This window comes from Microtus ochrogaster (assembly GCF_000317375.1).
Source record: "Microtus ochrogaster isolate Prairie Vole_2 chromosome 14 unlocalized genomic scaffold, MicOch1.0 chr14_random_2, whole genome shotgun sequence".
NCBI classification, from domain to species: domain Eukaryota; kingdom Metazoa; phylum Chordata; class Mammalia; order Rodentia; family Cricetidae; genus Microtus; species Microtus ochrogaster.
In genome coordinates this window covers 6,074,447-6,095,173 of record NW_004949097.1, presented here as the reverse complement: position 1 = coordinate 6,095,173, position 20,727 = coordinate 6,074,447, and the positions used below count along the sequence as shown (strand labels likewise).

The 20,727-nt window shown below is 39.6% G+C and overlaps 1 protein-coding gene across 1 annotated transcript in view; it reads right to left on the bottom strand.

Moving 5' to 3' along the window:
- The window catches only part of Pik3c2g (phosphatidylinositol-4-phosphate 3-kinase catalytic subunit type 2 gamma), a 361,584-nt gene that overhangs the window by 279,055 nt on the left and 61,802 nt on the right, over positions 1-20,727 (bottom strand). Inside the window, exons 7-10 of the mRNA XM_005364544.1 lie at positions 17,740-17,810; positions 13,529-13,592; positions 4,993-5,052; positions 910-1,032 (exon numbers count right to left, since the gene is read on the bottom strand). Coding sequence (XP_005364601.1) covers positions 910-1,032; positions 4,993-5,052; positions 13,529-13,592; positions 17,740-17,810 — 318 coding nt within the window. The remainder of the gene's footprint in view (positions 1-909; positions 1,033-4,992; positions 5,053-13,528; positions 13,593-17,739; positions 17,811-20,727) is intronic.

Sequence of the window (20,727 nt, the reverse complement as noted above, 5' to 3'; positions counted from 1 at the left end):
GCAAAATTAGCTGTCATGGTTTTGGAGTATTTGTGTTCAAGTAACCATATTTGACTCATTGGCCCCAATGAGTCAGAATAATGATGCTTACAGTAGTGTTATACGTTATAATATGCAATTACATTGCTATACTTTATCATTTTCATTGGTTTCTTTACACGTCTATTTTATAAATTAAAACTTATTACCAGTGAATCTGTATAGAGTGACCATGATACATGGGATGTGTTAATACAGATGGGATTTTTGCATTTTGCTACTGTTAATGTTATTTTTATATTGCCATGATTGTTCTATTTCTGTTTTGTTGTTTGCTAGAGTAACAGACATGTGTGAATGGATTTCTTGAATATTGTTTTTGATTGGCACTCACAGTGGAAACTTGTCTTTATTCCACAGATTTAAAAACTTGCACAATGCTCTATTTTTTTTTAAACCCTTCCAAGTATTAAATAGTACAGGGCAAAATTCCCAGAGATTTGCCCCAGAGCTCACAGCATCAGTGTCTGCTTTGCCTTCTGTGAGAAAATACAGACACAATCTCCTGCTTCTGGCTGGACAGCTCTGTACCTATGCATAAGACCACCATCATCGGCCCATACACACCGCTGCTGAACACCATGCAGGCATCTTCTGACATACCAGTAGGCTCGTATTGAAGACTTTGGGGGAAGTAACAAATTTCCCATGTGTCAGTGTGTTAGAAATGTCTTTTTTAATTTAATTGAAACTCCTTGGTGTAACATAATTGAGCTGCCCGTATCCACGAATAATTGACTTGTACTGTGTGTGCACATACACACACAGATGTGCACACAGGCATAATTTCCAGGAGTAAAAACATTTCATTGTCTTTAATTGATTGTTGCATGCAGGTTTAATTATACTGTACCAATTGAATATATTTACCTGCGGTTGTCTCTTCTGAAGTACATTTAGATTTTTCACTGCATCTGAAACCTGCTTGGTTTCAACAAAGCCCAGAACACGGCATATATTTTTAACTTCTTCAATAATATTGTTCACATGTGTCTGCAGATGACAAGATCAGATATCATAGTTTATTAAAATTCATCTTCAGTTGACCTCTTTCTCATGAAGATGGAGTAGAATGGAAGGTGGTTTTTATTTTTCACAACTATACTCATTTTCTTTTCTTTCTTCAGCATCTAAGTCCATTTTTCAATATACTGTACCTTTTTAGCGGTTTTAAGTGTCTGGACCTGGCTTTACTGTAATAATCTTCAACATTCTTTTTTTTTTTTTTTTAGTTCATTCACTAATTTTTCTTTTTTTTATTTTTTTATTTTTTTAATTTATTTATTTATTGAGGATTTCTGCCTCCTCCCCGCCACCACCCCCCACCACCCCGCCGCCCCCCGATCAAGTCCCTCTCCCCCATCAGCCCGAAGAGCCATCTGACCGCTTGAGACAAATCTTTAACTGCTGTGCCAGCTGCCATCGTGTGGCTCAAGTCAGGACATGGCACTGGTGGCTGGTTCCATGCTTCTGTATGCTAATCACCAGCCTGCAGACTGCAAGACTAAGAAGCTTCATCTGGCTCCTTGTCAGGAATTTTCTTAGCTTTCTCAGGTTCTATGTTTGGATATTCGAGCCCCCATGTTGGACGCCATAGGTAATGAGTCTTTCTCTGTACCACCAGCTCCCGAATAAAGACATGGAAACTTATTATTAATTGTGAAAGCTTGTCCTTAGCTTAGTTTTGTTTCCAACTAGCTCTTATAACTTAAATCAACCCATTTCATTTCATCTAAGTGCTGTCACATGACTCATGGTTTATACCTCTCTTCTTGCGTGTCCTGCTTCCTCTGTGTCAGGCTGGGGAGCCTCTCTTTCTTTTTCCCTAAGGCCTCTCTGTCCCTAGAAGTTGTGCTTAGCCTCTTTTTACCTAGCCATTGGCCATGCATCTCTTTATTTAACCAATCACAGTGACACATCTTCACACAATGTAAATGAATAGCCTGAAACAGTCTCCACTTCACATAACTGCTTTGCTGACTTAAATCTGATTTAACATTTAAATAAAATGTGAGATAAAAGAAAGGATGAGATAGAGGAGGGGGGGATGAAATAGGAAGGTAAGTGAGATGAAGATAAAGACTTGCAGCATAAAAATGCTTAAACCTGCTTATTCTGGAATATTTTCTTAACAGAACATTAATTAAATTTTACGTTTATAAGTTTTTATACTAATAGGACACGATTTCTTCTTTTTAGTGGAAAAGAAAATCCCTTCTGAATGTTTTCCTAGTATGATTTAAAGCACTGGAAAGAAAATTGGGGCACATAATTAATAACTACCACAGGGGAAAATTAGGCATTCCATGGACATCAACTAACCCCACTAATGAGCAAATATAAGAGGTTGATGTTTAGTTAAGATTTGCTCTTAGTGTTTCACAGATTAAAAATATACAGCTGTTCATTTTAGCATGGAGAAGAAATATCGATGAGTAATTCCTGGGGGAGGGGAGAGTCAGCTGCTTCATGACTGTGACTCATCACAAGTGGACATATTGAGAATGATGTGGGTACCAGAATCCAATTTAGTTGATAAAATAAACCAAAAGACATGTACTCCTCTAATAGCCAGAGAGCTAAGGTTGCATATTCTGTGCACATCATCAACCCTTGGTTGCAATTTGTAGTATCACGTGGCTATGATTGGACTTGACAAACCGGATTGCCCCATAGAAGATCACTCTCATGTTAATAAAATGTCAACACAGTCACTGAGGTCAGGACAGCTCTAGGATAAGGCTTCATGTTCTACCCATAATCATCATTGAGTATTAATGTCCATATGTCTAGACAATGTCTTCTCTACAGTAGGAACAATTGTAATTGACTAGAAGGCTGTTCTCAAGATTAAAGGAGAGAAACAATTAAGACATTCACAAATGATAACATCCTAATGTTCATCTTGAGCCTTTCACATATGTTGAGGCTTGTAAATGAAATCAGACCTGATATATTCTGCACAGATAACTAATGAGGTGAGGAGTAAAATTCCATAAGGTTAGCTGAGTGGTGCTTTCTCATCCGTACACTCGGAAGAGCCAACTGATGTATATTCTAAAAGATGCATAAATATTACCAATCAAAATGAAAATTCCGAGTGGTCTTGGGTCTCTGGGAATGTGGAAGCTAGTTTACTCTGTAACAGTTGTGGAGTATGTCTTTAAAGGAGATGCCCTGTGTTGACTTCTGGCCTCCACAGGTTACTACACAGATGAGAGTGACCTCACATAACTCATATCAAACACACATATACAAGTGCATTCACATGCACACACATGTACACTGGGGGAGCTCTTTAAGCTCAGCAGAGTTTCAGACACCACAAGATTTTTTTAGGAGTGCCATTCGATTCAGGTATTTTTTAAGACACATCAGGAGCTACCCAAGCAAAGTAGAACAAGGTCCTAGCTCTTGCAACTGTCAGATGAAGAAACACAAATATTCTACACACACGCACACACACCCTATGTGCTCAGATGAGAGTGGATGGGCAGCTTAGCTCATAATCCTGATCGATTAGTTCTCCAGATGACAGACAGCTAGAGGCATCTTCCTGTCTGAGCTTCTGGTCAAACACTGGTCCTTCAGTGGCCCGAGGAAACTGTCAGTCTGAATGCAGGTTCTGACATGAGGACTTAACGTTTCTGACTCTCGTTCGGACAGGTACTGATAGATGAAACCTCAGATATTTGGATGGAATGGGGGAAGGAATGATTTGAAGCTAAGACCCAGACATGAACAGAGGACACCGGTTGGCTAATGACCTGTGAAGGGCAAAAGAAGACGAGTCGGAGAGAGACCTTCTAAGAATGCTGCTTCCTGGCCACAGCTTTTATCTGAGAAATTGATGGTGACATCTCTTGTTATACAAATCTGAAGATATTAATCTATATTGCTTATATGGATTCTGTTTTAAGAATGATCGTAGGTCAATGTGGTTTGGATGTGAAAGGGCCCATGGAGGCTTGTGTGCTTGTAGACCTAGTCCTCTAACTGGTGGGGCTCTTGGGAGAGGTCATAAAGCCTTTAGGAGCTGGGGCTTGTCTGCTAGAAGTGCTTGGTGGCAGGGCTTACAGGTTACAGGTTAGCCCTTCCTTCATCCCAAGTCCCTTCTTTATGTTTTAGGCTATGAGGAGAGATGGAAGGTTCTGGTCAATTACCCCACACTATCAGGAGTTGGTTGCTGCCATGCCTGCTACTAGAGTGGTGAGTAGCCTCTCAAACCATGAAACACAACTAACCCTTTTGCCTTCAGATGTCTCTTGCTGAATTGCCAGTTACAGTTAGTAAAAAGCAACTATTTCAGAGGTTATTACTATTGTAAACTCAAGCAGAAGCAGACCCAAAACATCTGTGTGGACACACTTTCCAACCATACTCAAACGTATGTGTTTATGTGTGGGGGGAGATAGGGGGTATAGTATCTGATGGATGTGTATATATACACACATGTACACACAGTACACTCATGCACATATTTATAGACATATATGTGTGCACACAAACACATGTATATACATGCACATAAATACATGCACATATATGCATATGTGTACACACATACACAAGCAAAGTGGTTAGGGATAAAATTTTTTAGATAGTCAAATCCTATGAAAGTCCTATATTCACATATAAAGGAAAGTGAATTTTGGATCAATATGATAAGAGAGCTTTCTCAAAAGTAATGGCTTAAGAATTGAGTAGGTAGCCCCAGGAGGATTGAACTCTTCCACTTACAGGCACAAAAACATTGGGGAAGTTGACAGAGGAGTTCTGCAATCCACAGGAGTTTTGGCTGGGTTAAAGTCCTCCTGACTTTGATCCTTTGAGTTAGTAAAACCACAAACTGTGTCTGTAAGACATGTTCTGGATTTTTCTTCAGAGATATTTGATGTGTCACAGGCCTCACGGGCTCACCATTCTGATGCTTTAGACAATAAACATACACACCTGGATAGGATTGTGAGCACTGGAAAACACGGCTGACAAATGCTTCTCCTCCATATCCTCCTGGAAAAGAGAACAGAGCATCACTCAAGTGAAAGAAAGCCAACAAGCTCAGGCTTCTGTAGTGGAGACAGAGACAAGGGCGGACAGTATCTAAACAGTTATACAGTCAACCCTTTACCCAATTCCAGCCTTCACAGAAACCCGAACGCCTGTCTGTTTAAACATGCTGCCTGAAAGGATCAAAATCCATTCATGAATTCAGAGACACACTGAGAGTTTAGGATACTTTCCTTTCCATATTTTTTCTGCCATGAATTTTTTCTTTGAAGAGATGAATATTTTCTCTGAAGAAGAACTTTGGCATGAAATGCAGAATATTAGGCCCATTGTGAACAGTGAAAGCAGCTGCCGCATTACATACAAAGTTGTAAATTGTTAAAACCTCTATAGAGATGTGAGATCTCAAGGTAACCGGGTGATCATAATCACAAAGACTAACAGTAGACATGGTCTCACCAAATGTTTAAGCTTTGATATAGTAGTAGAGGGGGCAACCACCATTCGAGTGGATCAGAAGACAGGAGGGGCATTTAAAAAAATTCTCCGTGGCTAGGCTTGAGTTATCATGCCATTTGGAACTGAAGATCCATGCAGAATAGCTGTGTGGGTGATCAGGGATGTCCGGGAGCAGGCACAAAGTCCTGTCCACCACTGTGGACTTATTTCATAAGATTAAAATCCCTTGATTCCTGGATGCAAGGGCAGAAACCAGTTGTCTCTTGGGTGCAGGTACCAGGCTTTGCTTTTAGGAAGTAGAAAACAAACAAGAAATAGATAGAGCACATGTGACTGCTGTCTGTTAATGAAAGAAGATTTGAAGTTAAACCACTGCACAGGAGAAGCCCAGCCTTGATTCCAGGATCTTACTGAATGTCAGCTCCAAGTCAGACACTGATGGCAAGACCCTCTACTGCAGAAGACTATGTCTAGACACAGGAGGGATTTACCTGCTGTGCCTAGGAAGGACAGAGCCTAGATCTGAAGCTCAGGTACAAAGACTGCGTGAGACTGTACTTGACTCACCTGATATAAAGCCTTGCTGGAGAGGTGTCTCGGCAGGAAAGAGCACTGACTGTTCTTCCAGAGGACCTGGGCGTGGTTCCCAGCACCCACATGTGGCTCACAACCATCTCCAGTTCCAGGAGCTCTGAAGCCCCCTTCTGTCTTCCACAGATAAAATGTACTATGTGATGCACATCCATGTATGCAAAACACTTGTGCACATAAAATGAAATAAAATAAACACAGAGTAGGACAGGCTTTTAGAACCTGATCTGCAACCACATGGCTAGCAGTTCTTGAAAATTATGCTAAGCTCTTGCAATCAAGGAATTAAACTATTTTAAATAAATGAACAACTTGCTATGCATGTAAAATATAAAGAAGCACTGGGAAACTGTGTGTTCTGAAGTACCACCCCTCACAGAGGAACGATGGGAAGTTGAATGTGCTAGGGGAGGAATAGGGTTCATTTCCTTCAGTGGTATAGTCACTAATAATTTGCTGCACTTCAGTTACTAACCCGTCATCCATGCCTATGCAGGTGATCTGTACTAATCACAGTTGGTCTCACACACCCACAAACCAAATCAGAACAAAGGACAAGACATAAAAATATGAGGGGAAGGAGAAATGGGGTTAGGTGTGAAAGAGAGAAGGGATGAGAGAAGCTAATAGGGCCTGGAAAAAAATCAAATTCATTGTGTGCAAGTATAAAAATGTCAAAAAAATTAAAAATTCAAGGATTACCACTTTAAACACAAAAAGAGCAATTTGAAATGGAACATAGAATTAAAAGGCAGAAAGCTGTAAATAATCCTAGGAAAAACTGAGCAAAAGTTTGCAAATCTGTGGAAGCCAATCTTCAGATAATAGTATAAAAATCATAAAATATAAAATTGTAAACTTAGTTTGAAGCATAAACATAACCCACACACTGAGACAATGGGGATGTTCTATCGGGAACTCACCAAGGCCAGCTGGCCTGGGTCTGAAAAAGCATGGGATAAAACCGGACTAGCTGAACATAGCGGACAATGAGGAATACTGAGAACTCAAGAACAATGGCAGTGGGTTTTTGATCCTATTGCACGTACTGGCTTTGTGGGAGCCTAGGCAGTTTGGATACTCACCTTATTAGACCTGGATAGAGGTGGGTACTCCTTGGACTTCCCACAGGTCAGGGAACCCTGATCACTCTTTGGGCTGAGGAGGGAGGGGGACTTGATTGGGGGAGGGGGAGGGAAATGGGAGGCAGTGGTGGGGAGGAGGCAGAAATCCTTAATAAATAAATAAATTTATAAAAAAAAGAAAAAAAAGAAAGAAAAATCATAAAATATAAAATGTAAACTTAGTTTGAAGCATAAACTGAAGAGCTGTAGAGACAGCTCTATGGTTAAGACACCCACTGCTTTTGCAAAATATCTGAGTTTGGTGCCCAGCACCTACAACAGGTGGCTTACAACATGTATGTTATAAAATATTGAAGATGATTATTAAATTCATTCAAAAGTAAATAATCATGACTTTGTTAGTAAATAAAATTAATACTGAACATCATAACATATACATCAAGTTGGAGTCTATCACACATTGGTTTAAAAGAGGATCTCTCCTATGTTGTGAAATATAAATAAACTTAGCTATGCATGAATAATCCTAAATTTATATCCTAGAAAAATTATTGGTAATGTCTGCCAACAGTATAGGACATAATCTGAGGTCCATTTTTCTAATGGTATACTATTCAACACTTAAAAATGAACATAGAACCACCACATGGAGCAAGATGAATATTATAGGATATATATAACATATAATATGCACAATAATGTATATATAAGCTTTGATTTCATTAATATACAAAGAAATAAAAGAACACAGAGATCTGTCATTACTAATGAATTCATAGCTTAGTGATGACAAAGAGAAAAAAAACAAACACTTTCCACCAAAGGACACTTCTTTAAAATCTTTTAAAAAGTATTAACTTCATTGGTGTATGTAGTGTGTGGTGGTGGTGGTATGTTCCATTGCAAGAATGTGAAGGCCTGAGCACAGGATGGGTATCATAGGTTCTCTCCTTTCACCATTGGGTTGCCAGGATCCACCTCAGGCTGTCAGACTTGATGGCAGGGGTTTTTACAAGTGACAGGTTGAGCCATCTTGTGGGTACAAAGGGCATGTCTTCTGAAGAAGACGAAAGGACCCAGACAGGGCTTATGATGCCAGCAGTACATGGTCCTTAGGCAGTGTCCATCATATAAGTAGTCTGTGTTCTGTATATACATTACTACATGTTCTTCCCATGATACATAACAAGCTGCTAAACTCCAGAGAGTGTAGACAGTCGTGTTTGCTTTTTTTCCAGAAAGTTCTCTGGTGATGTTGCTCTCGCTAGCGTCCCAGATCCTTGGCTGTGCACTCTCTTCCACTTCAAGGACAGAGACTGAGACTTCTTTTGCTGTAGGAAATCCTACAGCCAGTAGCGACCCTCCCACTGGGCGAGGCCTCTTATACTATTTATGCAGATGTACAGAATGCATCCAGCCTCTTCCAGATGCAGGATTCGGTTTCTATTCTCCATTTCAGCAGAGAATTCTGATTTGTGAGTCTACCCCTAAATAAATAATGGTCTATTTTTCTCAGTTCTGAGCTACTGTGGTGTGTGTGTGTGTGTGTGTGTGTGTGTGTGTGTGTGTGTGTTTCTTCAGTCTAAGGGTGAGTATTCTTTACATAATAGTTCTGACATTTAGTCATATCCTTCTGGCTTACATTTCTGCTAAGGAAAGCTTCATTTCCGTAATTGCTATTTCCTATGACCTGATTTTTTTCCTGCCTAGCTTCTGTTTTTCGGATCTCTTCAGTGGTCCTCAAGTTCTGCTCAATTTTTTCTTTTTATTTTCTTCTTATGATTTTATTTTATTCCTTTCCTGAGCCTTTTATTTTTTCTGAGTGTGATTAGAAACTTGTTTGACGACTCTGTCCTGGATTCTCTATTATCCTCCTCTCAAATGGTGGCTGCGAGAGCAGTACAATGACGATAACACCTGACTTGTCCTTCTCTGGATGTTCCTCCAGTCACTGCCCTTAGAGAAACATATTACGCAGATCCTTCTCACTCATCTTTAAAGATATCCCTGTATTATATTTTATTTTCTCTACTCTAGCAATGAGGATTATGAACTAGGAAGGCTAGGTAAAATCCCTTTATAGTGTTGGAGTTGACAGAAAGTTCTGTTTCTGAATTCAGACCTGACTGTAACTATGCTTAAATTAGGTTTGAAATTGGACATTCTGAACATCTACTGGTTTATTTGATGTGACTAAGAGGGTTTCACTTCTAAAAAATTATAACATGTGTTCTTGTATCCTGTACTAATACTTTGCCTTAGATTTTTGAATTTTCTTCCTCTCTGGGTGGTTAATAGTTTTAGAGGCAGAGCATGTGTGAGTTGCATATACTTATTTCTCCTGAGCCATTTAAGTGAATATAAAAGATGAATTATTCTTTTGATCATTGCCTTGATACAGTCTGTGGATCATGGGCCAGATAGTGGAAAGACCAGGGAAGAGGGCTGTTAGGCCCTCCTAGACCATGTAGACATTGCATGGAGTCAAACCACATTTCAAAGCATGAGTTGATCTCATGCAGTCTTAGCAATGTGCTCTGCAATTAGATTCTCTTATTGATCATTGGGATTACTTATCTCTAAAAGTTCTGACTGACATTTCAGTCAAAACTTAGCAAAGTATTGAAATGTCCCAGTAAGAAGTAACTTTGAACCACAAGTCAATTCTTTTAGCTAGGGAAAGATATGACTTTATAGTGTGTTGAGATGAATAGACTCCACCCTAGGAATTATGTGTGTAAATGTGCCCAATCTCAACCCAGGTCCTCATCCAGTTAAGGGAAGGCCTGTGATGGCCGCTTAAAACAAATCCCACACTAGCTCAGAATTGAGAAATAGATGGTTATTTATTTAGGGGTAGACTCACAAATCAGACTCCTTTGTTTGAACGGAGATCAGAAAACAAATCATGCAACCTTGGAAAAGAGGCCGGACGCATGCTCTACATCAGTATATATAGTATAAGAGGCCATGCCCCAATGGGCGGGTAACCACTAGCTGTAAGACTTCCTACAGCAAAGGCCACTTACCACATCTCATTATCTAGTGAGCAAAACGGTCTATTATTGACATCAAGTAAGCATTCAGTAATATCCTTGGGGGAAACGCTTTAGTTTTCATTTCTCTCAAATTTTAAAGATAAATAAAAGATATAGAATGGATTCAAAATTATATTTCTAAAAAAAAATCAAAATATCCACAGAGTGGAACTGAGGAGGAAAGTTTCCAGTGGAAAGTTTCCATGTAACCTATCTGCACAATGAGTCACCTAAGGCACAAGCCGGGTCTCTTAATCTAAAATATGCTGAAATAATTACTTCAGGGAACAAACATATCTATCAGTTTAAATTAGCCACATTATTCAGAAATATTCATGACATTTGTCTAACTGGGGGTTTGTTGTGTTGTTTTCAAACCATACATAATAACCTAAGTTTGTAAGAGGTTGGAGAAACCTTATTTTTCAAACTGATGCTGTGTGGGACATGAATGACATGTTATTTGTCAAGGAAGCAGGTGGTGTGACACCGAGGTCTCCATAGAACGCTGCTTAACTCACTCGTCAATAAGCAGGTGCAGCACTTAGAACTGGCAATGTTGCTGTCTGCCCCCCACACATTGATCTGGATACTCCCCTTCAGAAACCCATCTCAGAAGCTTTTGATGAGTCTGCGGAGATGGCTCAGAGGTTAAGAATGTGTACCGGTACAGGGGACCCAAGTGAAGTTTTCAATATCCATGTCAGGTGACTCACAACCACTTGGAACACAGCACTAGAGAGTCAGATGCCCTTTTCTATCCTCCAAGAACATCTACGCTCAAGTGCATATACCCAGAAAGACATACAGCTTTACAAATTAAATCTAAAAGAAAGCTCTTTGTTTTGGATTGCGTTTATCTGGAAACCTACAGGCAGGCACCGAGGCCTATTTATAACTTAATCCATTGGCAAGTGATGGCTGTGATCTGCTAGTGACAATGTGAAGACAGTGTTTCTTTGATGTTTTGACAATATTTTAGTTATATTGGAAAAATTAACAGTAGCCAGTGGTTTCCTTCAAAGTGAACACGTGGATGGTTTCCTATTTGAGCAATGCCATCAAGCTTCTAAATTTGGGAAGCCAGAAATGTTATAGATCCTCCGAAGTCTGAGCATGTGTGTGTGGAATGGAGGTGCCTACAATACTCTAGCAGCACAGAGATGTTCAGCTAAGATGACTCAGCTCTTCATTAGCTCGCTAACGAGTAGGATTGTCTCTGCATAGATGACTGAAGTTTGATGTTCCTTAGGCCCTGACAAATTGCAAATTCTACCTTAGAAAGATTATTATGAGATTGAAGAAATCAAGTTTAAAAGAGAACAACTTATAAAACTTTGTGTATGTGAGCATATATATGTATATACATGTATATATGCTCACGTATATGTGTGTGTGTGTGTGTGTGTGTGTGTGTGTGTGTGTGTGTGTGTGTGTGAGGGGGGAAGGGAGAAAGAGAGGGGAGAGGGAAAGAGAGAAAATGGATACATGTGTGTGCCTGTGAAGGCAGAAGTTGATGCTTGGGAGTCTTCCTAAGTTTGTACTGTACTTTTTGAGACAAGGTCTCTTGAAGAACCTGGAGCTCACTGCGTTAACTGAACGGCCTGGCCAGTGAGCTTTCAGGATCACCTTGTCTCTGCCTCCCCAGATCTGGAGTTACAGATGTGTGCTACCGTATCCGGCTTTTAGCCTGAATGCTGGGGATCCAAACTCAGGTGTTCATATTTGCAATGACAAACACTTGATCTACTGAGATGTCTCCCAGGACTCACTTATGACCATTTTATAAAATAACTGAATGAGTGGGGGTGTCTCTGACTCTTCTGCCTGCTCTTGGGACTCCTTTTCTCCTGCTGGATTGCCTCCTCTAGCCTTGAGATGAGGGTTTGTGTTTAATCTTATTGCATCTTATTATGCCAAATTAGGTTGATACCCCTGGGAAGCCTGCTGTTTTTCTGAAGGAAAACACAGGAGCAGTGGATCTGGGGAGAGGAGAGGTGGGGAGGGAATTGAAGGGAGGGAAAGAGAGAGAGGAGGCTGCAGTCAGAATGTATTGTATGAGAGAAAAGCAAATAGAAAATTTAAAAATAAGTGTCATGTTCTTCCACTGATGCTCCATATCTTTACATTTCAAGTTCAAGACAGGCCTAAGAAAGAATTCCAATAGAGAGAATACTAGACTTCAGGAAGGAAGATTAGGTGTAAAATTGTACTGCCATCCCCATATTGCTAATTATTTGTATAGAATTCACGTTCATATATAAGTTCTGCATCCACATCAAGACCATCTTCATTCCTGCTGGGAATCATCAGTAGCCTGAGAGAGTCACCTTTTCACGGACCTGTTGATCCTGCTGATTCATGACAAAAGAAGGAGCATCTTCTCAAAGTTGGATTCTGATTTACTGGGCCTTGTGGGAGGCTGTGTGATGTCTTTCTTTTGAAACACCAGCTTTTCCCTAAAAGCAGCTCTCAGATTTGATGTGCCTAATGGAGATCACAACCCGGAGGCCCAGCAGGTGCTCAGATTTTAGTAGCCTCTGACTGACTCCATCACTCTCTCCTGCTGAGCCATCCTTTCCTCTCGTCGTTATTTTCTGGAATTGATCTCTCCCTGCATTCAGCTGCATCCAGGAAATCCGCAGTTATTTTAGGCTTCCCGAGTCTTCCACCTAATCATGCAAATTTCACATTTCACCTCATCTCTATCCTGAAGTATGATGCTGGACCAGGCCTTCGTTATTACGCTGGCCTAATGGGATGCCTCCCTAATCGCCTATCAGTCACTGTACAGCTATGAACAATGGCCTCTGTCATCAGCTGATAAATCAAAAGTCATAAGGTTGGTTATATAAGATTCAAGTATCCACATAACTCTTGTCAGCTCCTCACCTTGAACATGGTTGAAGTTGCCTAAGGCTTAATATAGTTTCCCAACCCAACAAGTTGTTCCTCTGTTCACTGGTTCTGTTTCTATTTTTACTCTGTGGAACATTTTCCCTATTTTCCATCATTCACCTCTGACCAAGAAACACATGCTGATGTTGCAACAAACAGTTGAAATGTGTGATATTCATTGTCCTTTTTGTTTTTGCATGCCCTGTGTGGCATGTTGGTAGCAGCTACAGCATTTTACTGTATATTACTCTATATTCCCATAGTGCGCAGATCATCTTGAAATGTGGGCTCTGCTCTATCCATCTGAATTTCTTTAAAAACTTGCAAAGATTTTTTTTAAAAAAAAAACATAGAAGATGCTTAATAAATGTTCATTGACTAGCTGGCTAAAGCTATGGAAGCCAATACCTGATTTTCCAGCAGCTCTTTGACATGGAAGCTGTATTTCTTTACTACCGTGGAAAGGCATTGTCTACAAAGATAAAAACAAAAATTTAATTAAATTTGTATGGAAATTTATTTTTTAATTAATTAACTTATTAATTAATTAAAGATTTCTGCCTCCTCCGTGCCACCACCTTTCATTTTCCTCCCCTCCCCTGATCAAGTCTAATGTCACATCTTTAGCACAGGCATTTATCATGAGTTCTAATTTTTCCAAGATTCTCTACTAGGCACAACATAAATATTATTTGATATTACTCAAAATTTTACCTCACAATTTATTTTCATAGATTTTCAGAACTAAACCAGAGAGTTCTTGTTTGAACTTTCCCAATTCTATCACACTTAATCTATTATCCTTTAAACCATATTTAAAATTGCAAACATTTTTCACAAGCCCATCATTCCCACAAGGTGCATAGCTCATACTTCCTGAGGTGAGATTGTGTGATTGTTGGTGTTAATTTTCAACTCGACAGGATATAAACACACTTTGGGAATAAAAAGTCTCATGGGCATAATTTGATTTAGGTTTAACTGAGATAGATAGAATGACCAACTGTGGGTGTGTCCATTCTCCGAGAAGAGGGATTCTGGACCATCTAAGATGCTGAGTGTTAGCACCTACATCCTTCCTCTCTGCTTTTACTGTGCAGACAATGTGATCCTCTGCTCAAGCTCCCACAGCTGTGACTCCATAATGAGCTGTAACCTTAACCTTAGCTGAAATAAACTCTTTCATGATCTCCCAAGATGCTAGTCTCTGTGATGTAGGAGCTGGTTGTGGAAAACATCTGGCAAGATTAGTATGTCTTTCCTCAACCTCTGGCAGTTAAAGACTAGTTACTAAAGGCCTATGTGATCTTGTTAATAGTTAACTTGACAGGTTCTGGAATCAACTAAGAAATTCACCTTGAGACACGCCCCTGAGGAATTATTAATATTAGATTAGCCTCTGCCTCTGGCCTTGACTGTGAGGCCTTATCTTGATTAGATTAATCAAAGTGGGATGATCTGATCTACCCTGAAAATGGTGGCATCATCGTTTCTTAGCCTTGGGTCCTAGACCGGTATTCACCTTTCTCTTCTTCCTGACCACAGGAAGGCATGTATTCAGCTACATCAGTCTCCTGTCACCTTAACATCTCTGTCATAATTATTTTAGCCTCAAATTTTGGCCATTACAGGAGAACCTGCCCTTTCTTAAGTTGTCTGTGTCATGGTATTTAATGACAGTAGCTAACACAACAACAAATACAGCCAGTAACACCATCTGTCAAGTGTATATAACAAAGGTCCTTGGAAGTCTAAAGACTCAGTGTTTGCAAATAGCTGGCCATAGGAGACTTCTGGGAGAGGGATATGCCTACAGAGAGCTGGGGGTCTCTGCTTCTTATCTTGTTCTTTTGAATCAGCTCACTCCTGACTCCTGTAAGTCTTATGAGTATCAACATGCACTCTTGAGTCCCTCATGCCATGATGAACCTCAGAGGTGGATTACAAGGCCTTAATTTAGAGTTGGTTGATCACAAATATCAGTGATAATTAGCATCTGATGGTAGCTGGGGAGTCTTCGGTGGGTTCTGAGCCCTCCATGTATTTTCCTTGTGACACCACCTCCACGTAGATCTTGTCAACACTGAGTCACAGGACAAACAGAAGATGTCTACTACAAAACTGAACTCTTTCTTGTTAGTAGGGCAAACTGTTCACATCCTTTAGGGTCACAGGGACTTCTGTGTTGATGTAAGACCGGAGGAGAAACAGTTTGCTCTACAAAACTCAGATGCAATTCATAAGCAGATAATGGTAAATTTTAGTACTGGGAAATACTAAGTACGTAGGCTTAAAAATCACTGGACAGGTATTTATGATGGATGGGCTTGTCCTAGGCAACAGATTATTGCATATATCTTTTCCAAGCTCTCTTCCTGCTTCAGCCTTATCTATGTTTAGGTGGGATGTATGTGATTTGAGCAGGGGTTCTTGCCAGCTTTGCTGTTCAGAGCACTTTCTAAAACGTTATTAACTTTATCTCCTTATTTGTTCTGAGTATACCTGAATGGAATTGAACAATGAGTTATAAAGACAAAGACCTACATGGAAAACCCATTAATATATTTTATAGTAGCTTCCTTCTCACGCATTATCACATTGTCACTTAGCTGTCATTTATAAGACAAAACACATGAAGTCTATACAATCCAGTGGACTGGTAAGAAAAGAGTAGTGTGTTTTTACATAAAATCTGCTCCCAGTGCTAGAAGCACCTCCAGTGGCACACCTATTCTTTCACTTTGTTTGTAAATACATGCATATATCTTAGAGGAAAAAAAACTAACTGGAAATATTGTTAGTCAATAACTTCCTCAACTTGTTAGAAATAGATGAATCATAAAAGGTAGAGGACTGAAAGGAAATCCCATCTTTATTCTAGTCATCAATGGGTTGGCTCTGTGTTGTTCATGCAGTGGCCATCACGAGACAAAGTAGGAACCCGCACCAGGTTACACTGCGGAAAGATGGATTGGAAAGAAATAGAAGCATTCATTGAAGGCTCGACCCGGTTCTGCTCATGTCTGTAGCTCTGTATCTATGTGATAGTTTTGTTTTGTTGGTGTTTTTTTGTTTTTAACTTCACTGTTTATGTTCCTATAACAAAGGAGGAGACATACCGGGTTGTGGTATCTCCTCCAGCCTACTCAGATTGTTGTCTCACACTCTCGGGATAAAGCTAAAGGTTGAGAAGTTTAATCTGAACCTAGGCTGTTAGAGTAGGATTATTTTTACTCTGATTTAACCCTTTGGAAATCTATGCACTGCAGTCAAGACCACAGGATGGGTAAGGGCAAGTGTCAGACAAGAACAGGAGGGTGTCAGCTTTGGGATCATTTTCTCACAGCCTTGCTTCTTCATTCTGTGTCCCAAGAACCAGGCCCAAGTCACAATCTTCAAACAAACCAGTTGGAAGTAACACTTCCTTTCCCAGGAATTTCCCATTTTGCCATTTGTATAATAACTTGTTAGTTAGTTAGCTATCTTTCTACCTTACTTCCAATTTCCCTCTTCGGTGTTTTCCATGGATAGATTTAGCTTGTAAAAATGAAGCTGCTGCCTTAGTTAATATTGCCAGTAACCCGTATGTGGTTCTTGCGAAGAAAAAAATTGGATTAGATGTTGTTGGAACTTCTTTTCTGCCCTAACCACTTTATGATGGTACAGAATGAGCCTGGATGTTTTGGGAGTGGTTCTGGGGGAAAGTCAATATAAGAACACAATGATTTAATGCAAAGATGCAGCCCTTGGAGATTCCACTGCACCTGAGTTCAGCACTCACTCTAATAGTGACTTAGGAGCCTGGGGATTTATATGACCTCTTAGAGCCTCCATTTCCTTGATTCTGAAGCAAATGAGATGGGTCGCCACAGCACTGTGAGGAGATTTAGGTAAGAAAATGCTTGCAAAATAAATACTAGCTTCAGAAAATGCTGAGTGTCATCAAGACAGCACAAGGCAATCTGACTATCTTTACAGAAGGCTTTGCGTCAGACTTATGCCCGCCCCCCCTTACACACACACACACACACACACACACACACACACACACACACACACACACGAGTTACACCTCCTACATCCCAGCTTCTTCCTGGTTCTGCTCAGAATAGTTATTTAATTCCAGAGAAAGTACACCCTGGAATCTTCTGTTTTTACTTTCTGATGCATCTATTCTAAGCAACACAGGCATACTTTTAGGTGTGAGGATCAATTATGAGGTGCCCGTTTTTCTGTCAGTTGAGTTTTCCAGTTTGAATTCACACTCCTCTATTTATGACATACCAATTATATCAGGGAAGTCCAGAGGAATTTTAAGCAGCTGATGGTGACTTTCAAGGTGTGGAAATTGAGTTTTACAATGAGCTGAGTTCCACGAATACCCAAATTCACAAAATGAATAAGAAAAAGAAATCTTTGGAGTGTAATAACCAACAGCAAAGATATTTCAAAATGAGAGTCCTATCGTTCCTCGAGTACATCTGAGTAGCTGTGAAGACTAGATAATTATTAGTGGGGTTTGCCAAAGGGAGATACCTAGTCAAGTGCAAAAGTGACAACCAACGGAAAAGATATTGGATCTGGCATTTGAGAATTTGGTGAGAGATAGAACATCTTACCTGGATATTTTCCAAATATGTGTAAATTCTAGGAGCTGATTCAGATGAAACAGACTGTGGTCATCTTCACTCTGTAGACAGAAAACTATATTAATATTTATGGAGTGAATAGGAATGAGGAGCAGATAAAAATAGCTTCCTGCTGTCATTTCACTCTCCTCTTTGATACCCTCTATTTGTCATTTTTAAGCTTGGTTTTAAATAACTTCCATACTTTCCTTAACTGTGTGAGCTCTCTTTCCAGGTGAAACAGTAAGCTGAGCTTTGGATGAGGATAAACGCCCAGGATGCTGGGAAAACATCTGGGTACCACCCAGGTCAAACAGCAATTTCTCCTAATAAGGAGGCTGGCTTTTGACACCAATTTTTTCTACTTTTCTCTTCTTTTTCCCCATCTCCCTCTCCTTCCCTTTGTACTATCCTCTTGAGCCTCCGTCTCTTCATCTCATCTTTCATCGTCATCTTCATCTTTTCTTCTTCTGTGTGCACACCAAGCCATGGCAGTGTGACACCTGATAGAAGACACTTATGATTCCATTTTTTTCTTTACTGTGTCCTATTTCTGAGGTATATTAGAGACACTAATGGTGACAAATACATTACAGCTATCAGTAATATAGGTCCTAGAAGTTATTAATTGGCAATTTATTTTTCTTCAAATTGACAAGAGTGTCTACGTTAAAACATCAGTCTTATGGTCCCTATGCACAGACTCACATACCTGAATACACATACACAAACAGGTGTGCATCACGCAAACTCTATGTACAAGGGCTTAGTGTCCCATCTTCAGTGCAATGGCACTGTTGACCACACGGGGGCGACACGTTTCGTTGTTGGAGCACTCTTATAACCTGGGTTTTAAGTGCTCTGAGCTCATACACTCTATTTTTAAAACAGCCTGTGTTCCTGACAGAAAACATTAGAAGGAAGTCCTAGATATTGCTGTACGTCAAAGGCGAATTTATTTTTACGTTGTCTAGTTCTGTGGGTAGGCTGAATAGAAGCAAGGTGACGTGGAAAGAGCAAGTTCAGGATTACACAGCAAGAGTTTGGGAGCGTGCTGTTAGAAACAGCGCAGAAATGCTAAAGAGGTAGGACGTTACATTAGGGTCACCAGGGTGGCTATGGCAAAAACTGTGACACTGATATTGTTTTTCCTTTTGAAACAGAGAAAACTAAAGTTTAGCTATATAAAATTGGGTAAAACACAGGAAATTACAAGGGGTGGGGTGATGAGAGAGACGGTTGAATTTGTTGCCCTCGTGTGGTCAGCCCTTGCCATTACAATGAAGAATATGCAAGAATACAGGTTTTTCAAGAATACTTACTGAAAAAAAGAGGTAGAAGAATTTAGGGGTGTGTCTGTATGCCATACGACTAATGTTTTGAGACATACTTTGGATAACTAATGTAGTTAAGATGTTGTAACATGTAGAACTTCAATTTCCACAGATGTTAAATCAAAGCAAGCATGTAAATAACTTTTATTTATGGGTGAAATTTTATTTGCATATTTCCATATTAAATTTGCATATATACTGTGAATACTTTTTATTGGCCTCCAGACATGCTTTTTGAGGAGGAGGAGGAAATTGGTCTTTTTTCCTATAGCCATTTATTAGGAATACTTATTTTAAGAATTTACTTATTTTACTTATGTGAAGTTTGACTGCTTGTACATATGTACATCGTATGTTGCAATGGCTGCAGCCAGTAGAACATGCTAGATCCCTGGAACTGGAGTTGAATAACATTGTGAGTTGCTTTGTGGGTGCTGGGAACTGAACCTGAGTTCTCTGTAAGAGCAGCCAGTGCTGTTAAGCTCTGAGTTATCTCTCTGGCTCCTAGAAATGTTTTGTGAAGTATCTACAAAGTACAGAGAGAACCTTCATTTGCCACGGAACATACTGTGCACTTCATTTTCTCTAAAACTGACATAGTATTTTTGTCTTAAGGAAAAAAATAAATTAACTTATTTTTTTCTTATATGGAATCTATTACTGAGCCAGTTTTCAGAATTTAAGAGAATGAGGCAGGAGGATTAAGAGTTGGAAGTCAACTTGTGTAAGATCTCATTTTGAAAAAACTCTATTACTGTCATTGTTCTGTGAACATCCTCTGAGCTAGAGGGAAATCATGTTTCTGTGATTAGCTTATACAGTTGCAACAGCGCTTTTGATCACATTTGAATTATTTTTAAAAAGGATTGAAATGTTAAGAGAAAGGTATTCAGTTATTTACATTGTATCTCACTGAGGTGAGAACATTAAAAATTTTGAAACCTAGTTGATTGCTAAAGACCATTAGGTTACTTCCTAAACAATCACAACATTGGAGATGAATTGAGTGCTGTAAGGCTTTGCACAATTAGAAATCACTAAGGTAACTGCGGAAATGCAACAAGTCCAATAGATTGAGTCAAGTGGTATAAATGACTGTATTCCTGGTTTAATGCAGAAACCTAACTACATGTACGATCTTCCCAGAAAGAAACTATGCTTTTCATAATTTTTAAGGTTGAATTTCTGAAAATAAAAGAGAATTTTGTATCACTTTAAAATTAGAATTAAGAAAGGACATTCACTATTTATGAAGGCTATAAAAATAAGGAACAATTATTTTAAGTATGGTAATTTTTTAAAAAAAGGAATAAAGCCAATCAGCTGTACCAGTTGTATTCAATTCACCAGCATTGCGAGAGGGGAACATTTGTTAGACTTGTGTTGAAATGGAAGCAACTCTCCTGGTTGGCTCTCTGTCTATGCGATGAAAACACCATGACCAAAGTAACTTGAGGAAAAAAGGGTGTGTTTGCCTTATACCATTGGGTTATATCACTGAGGGAGGGCAAGGCAGGAATTCCAGGCAGAAACCAAAATAACAGGAACAGAAACAGAGACCACAGAGGAATGCAACTTTGCTACTTTTCATCCACAGCCCAGGCTCCCTTTCCCATGGATGATACTGCCCACAATGGACTCTACC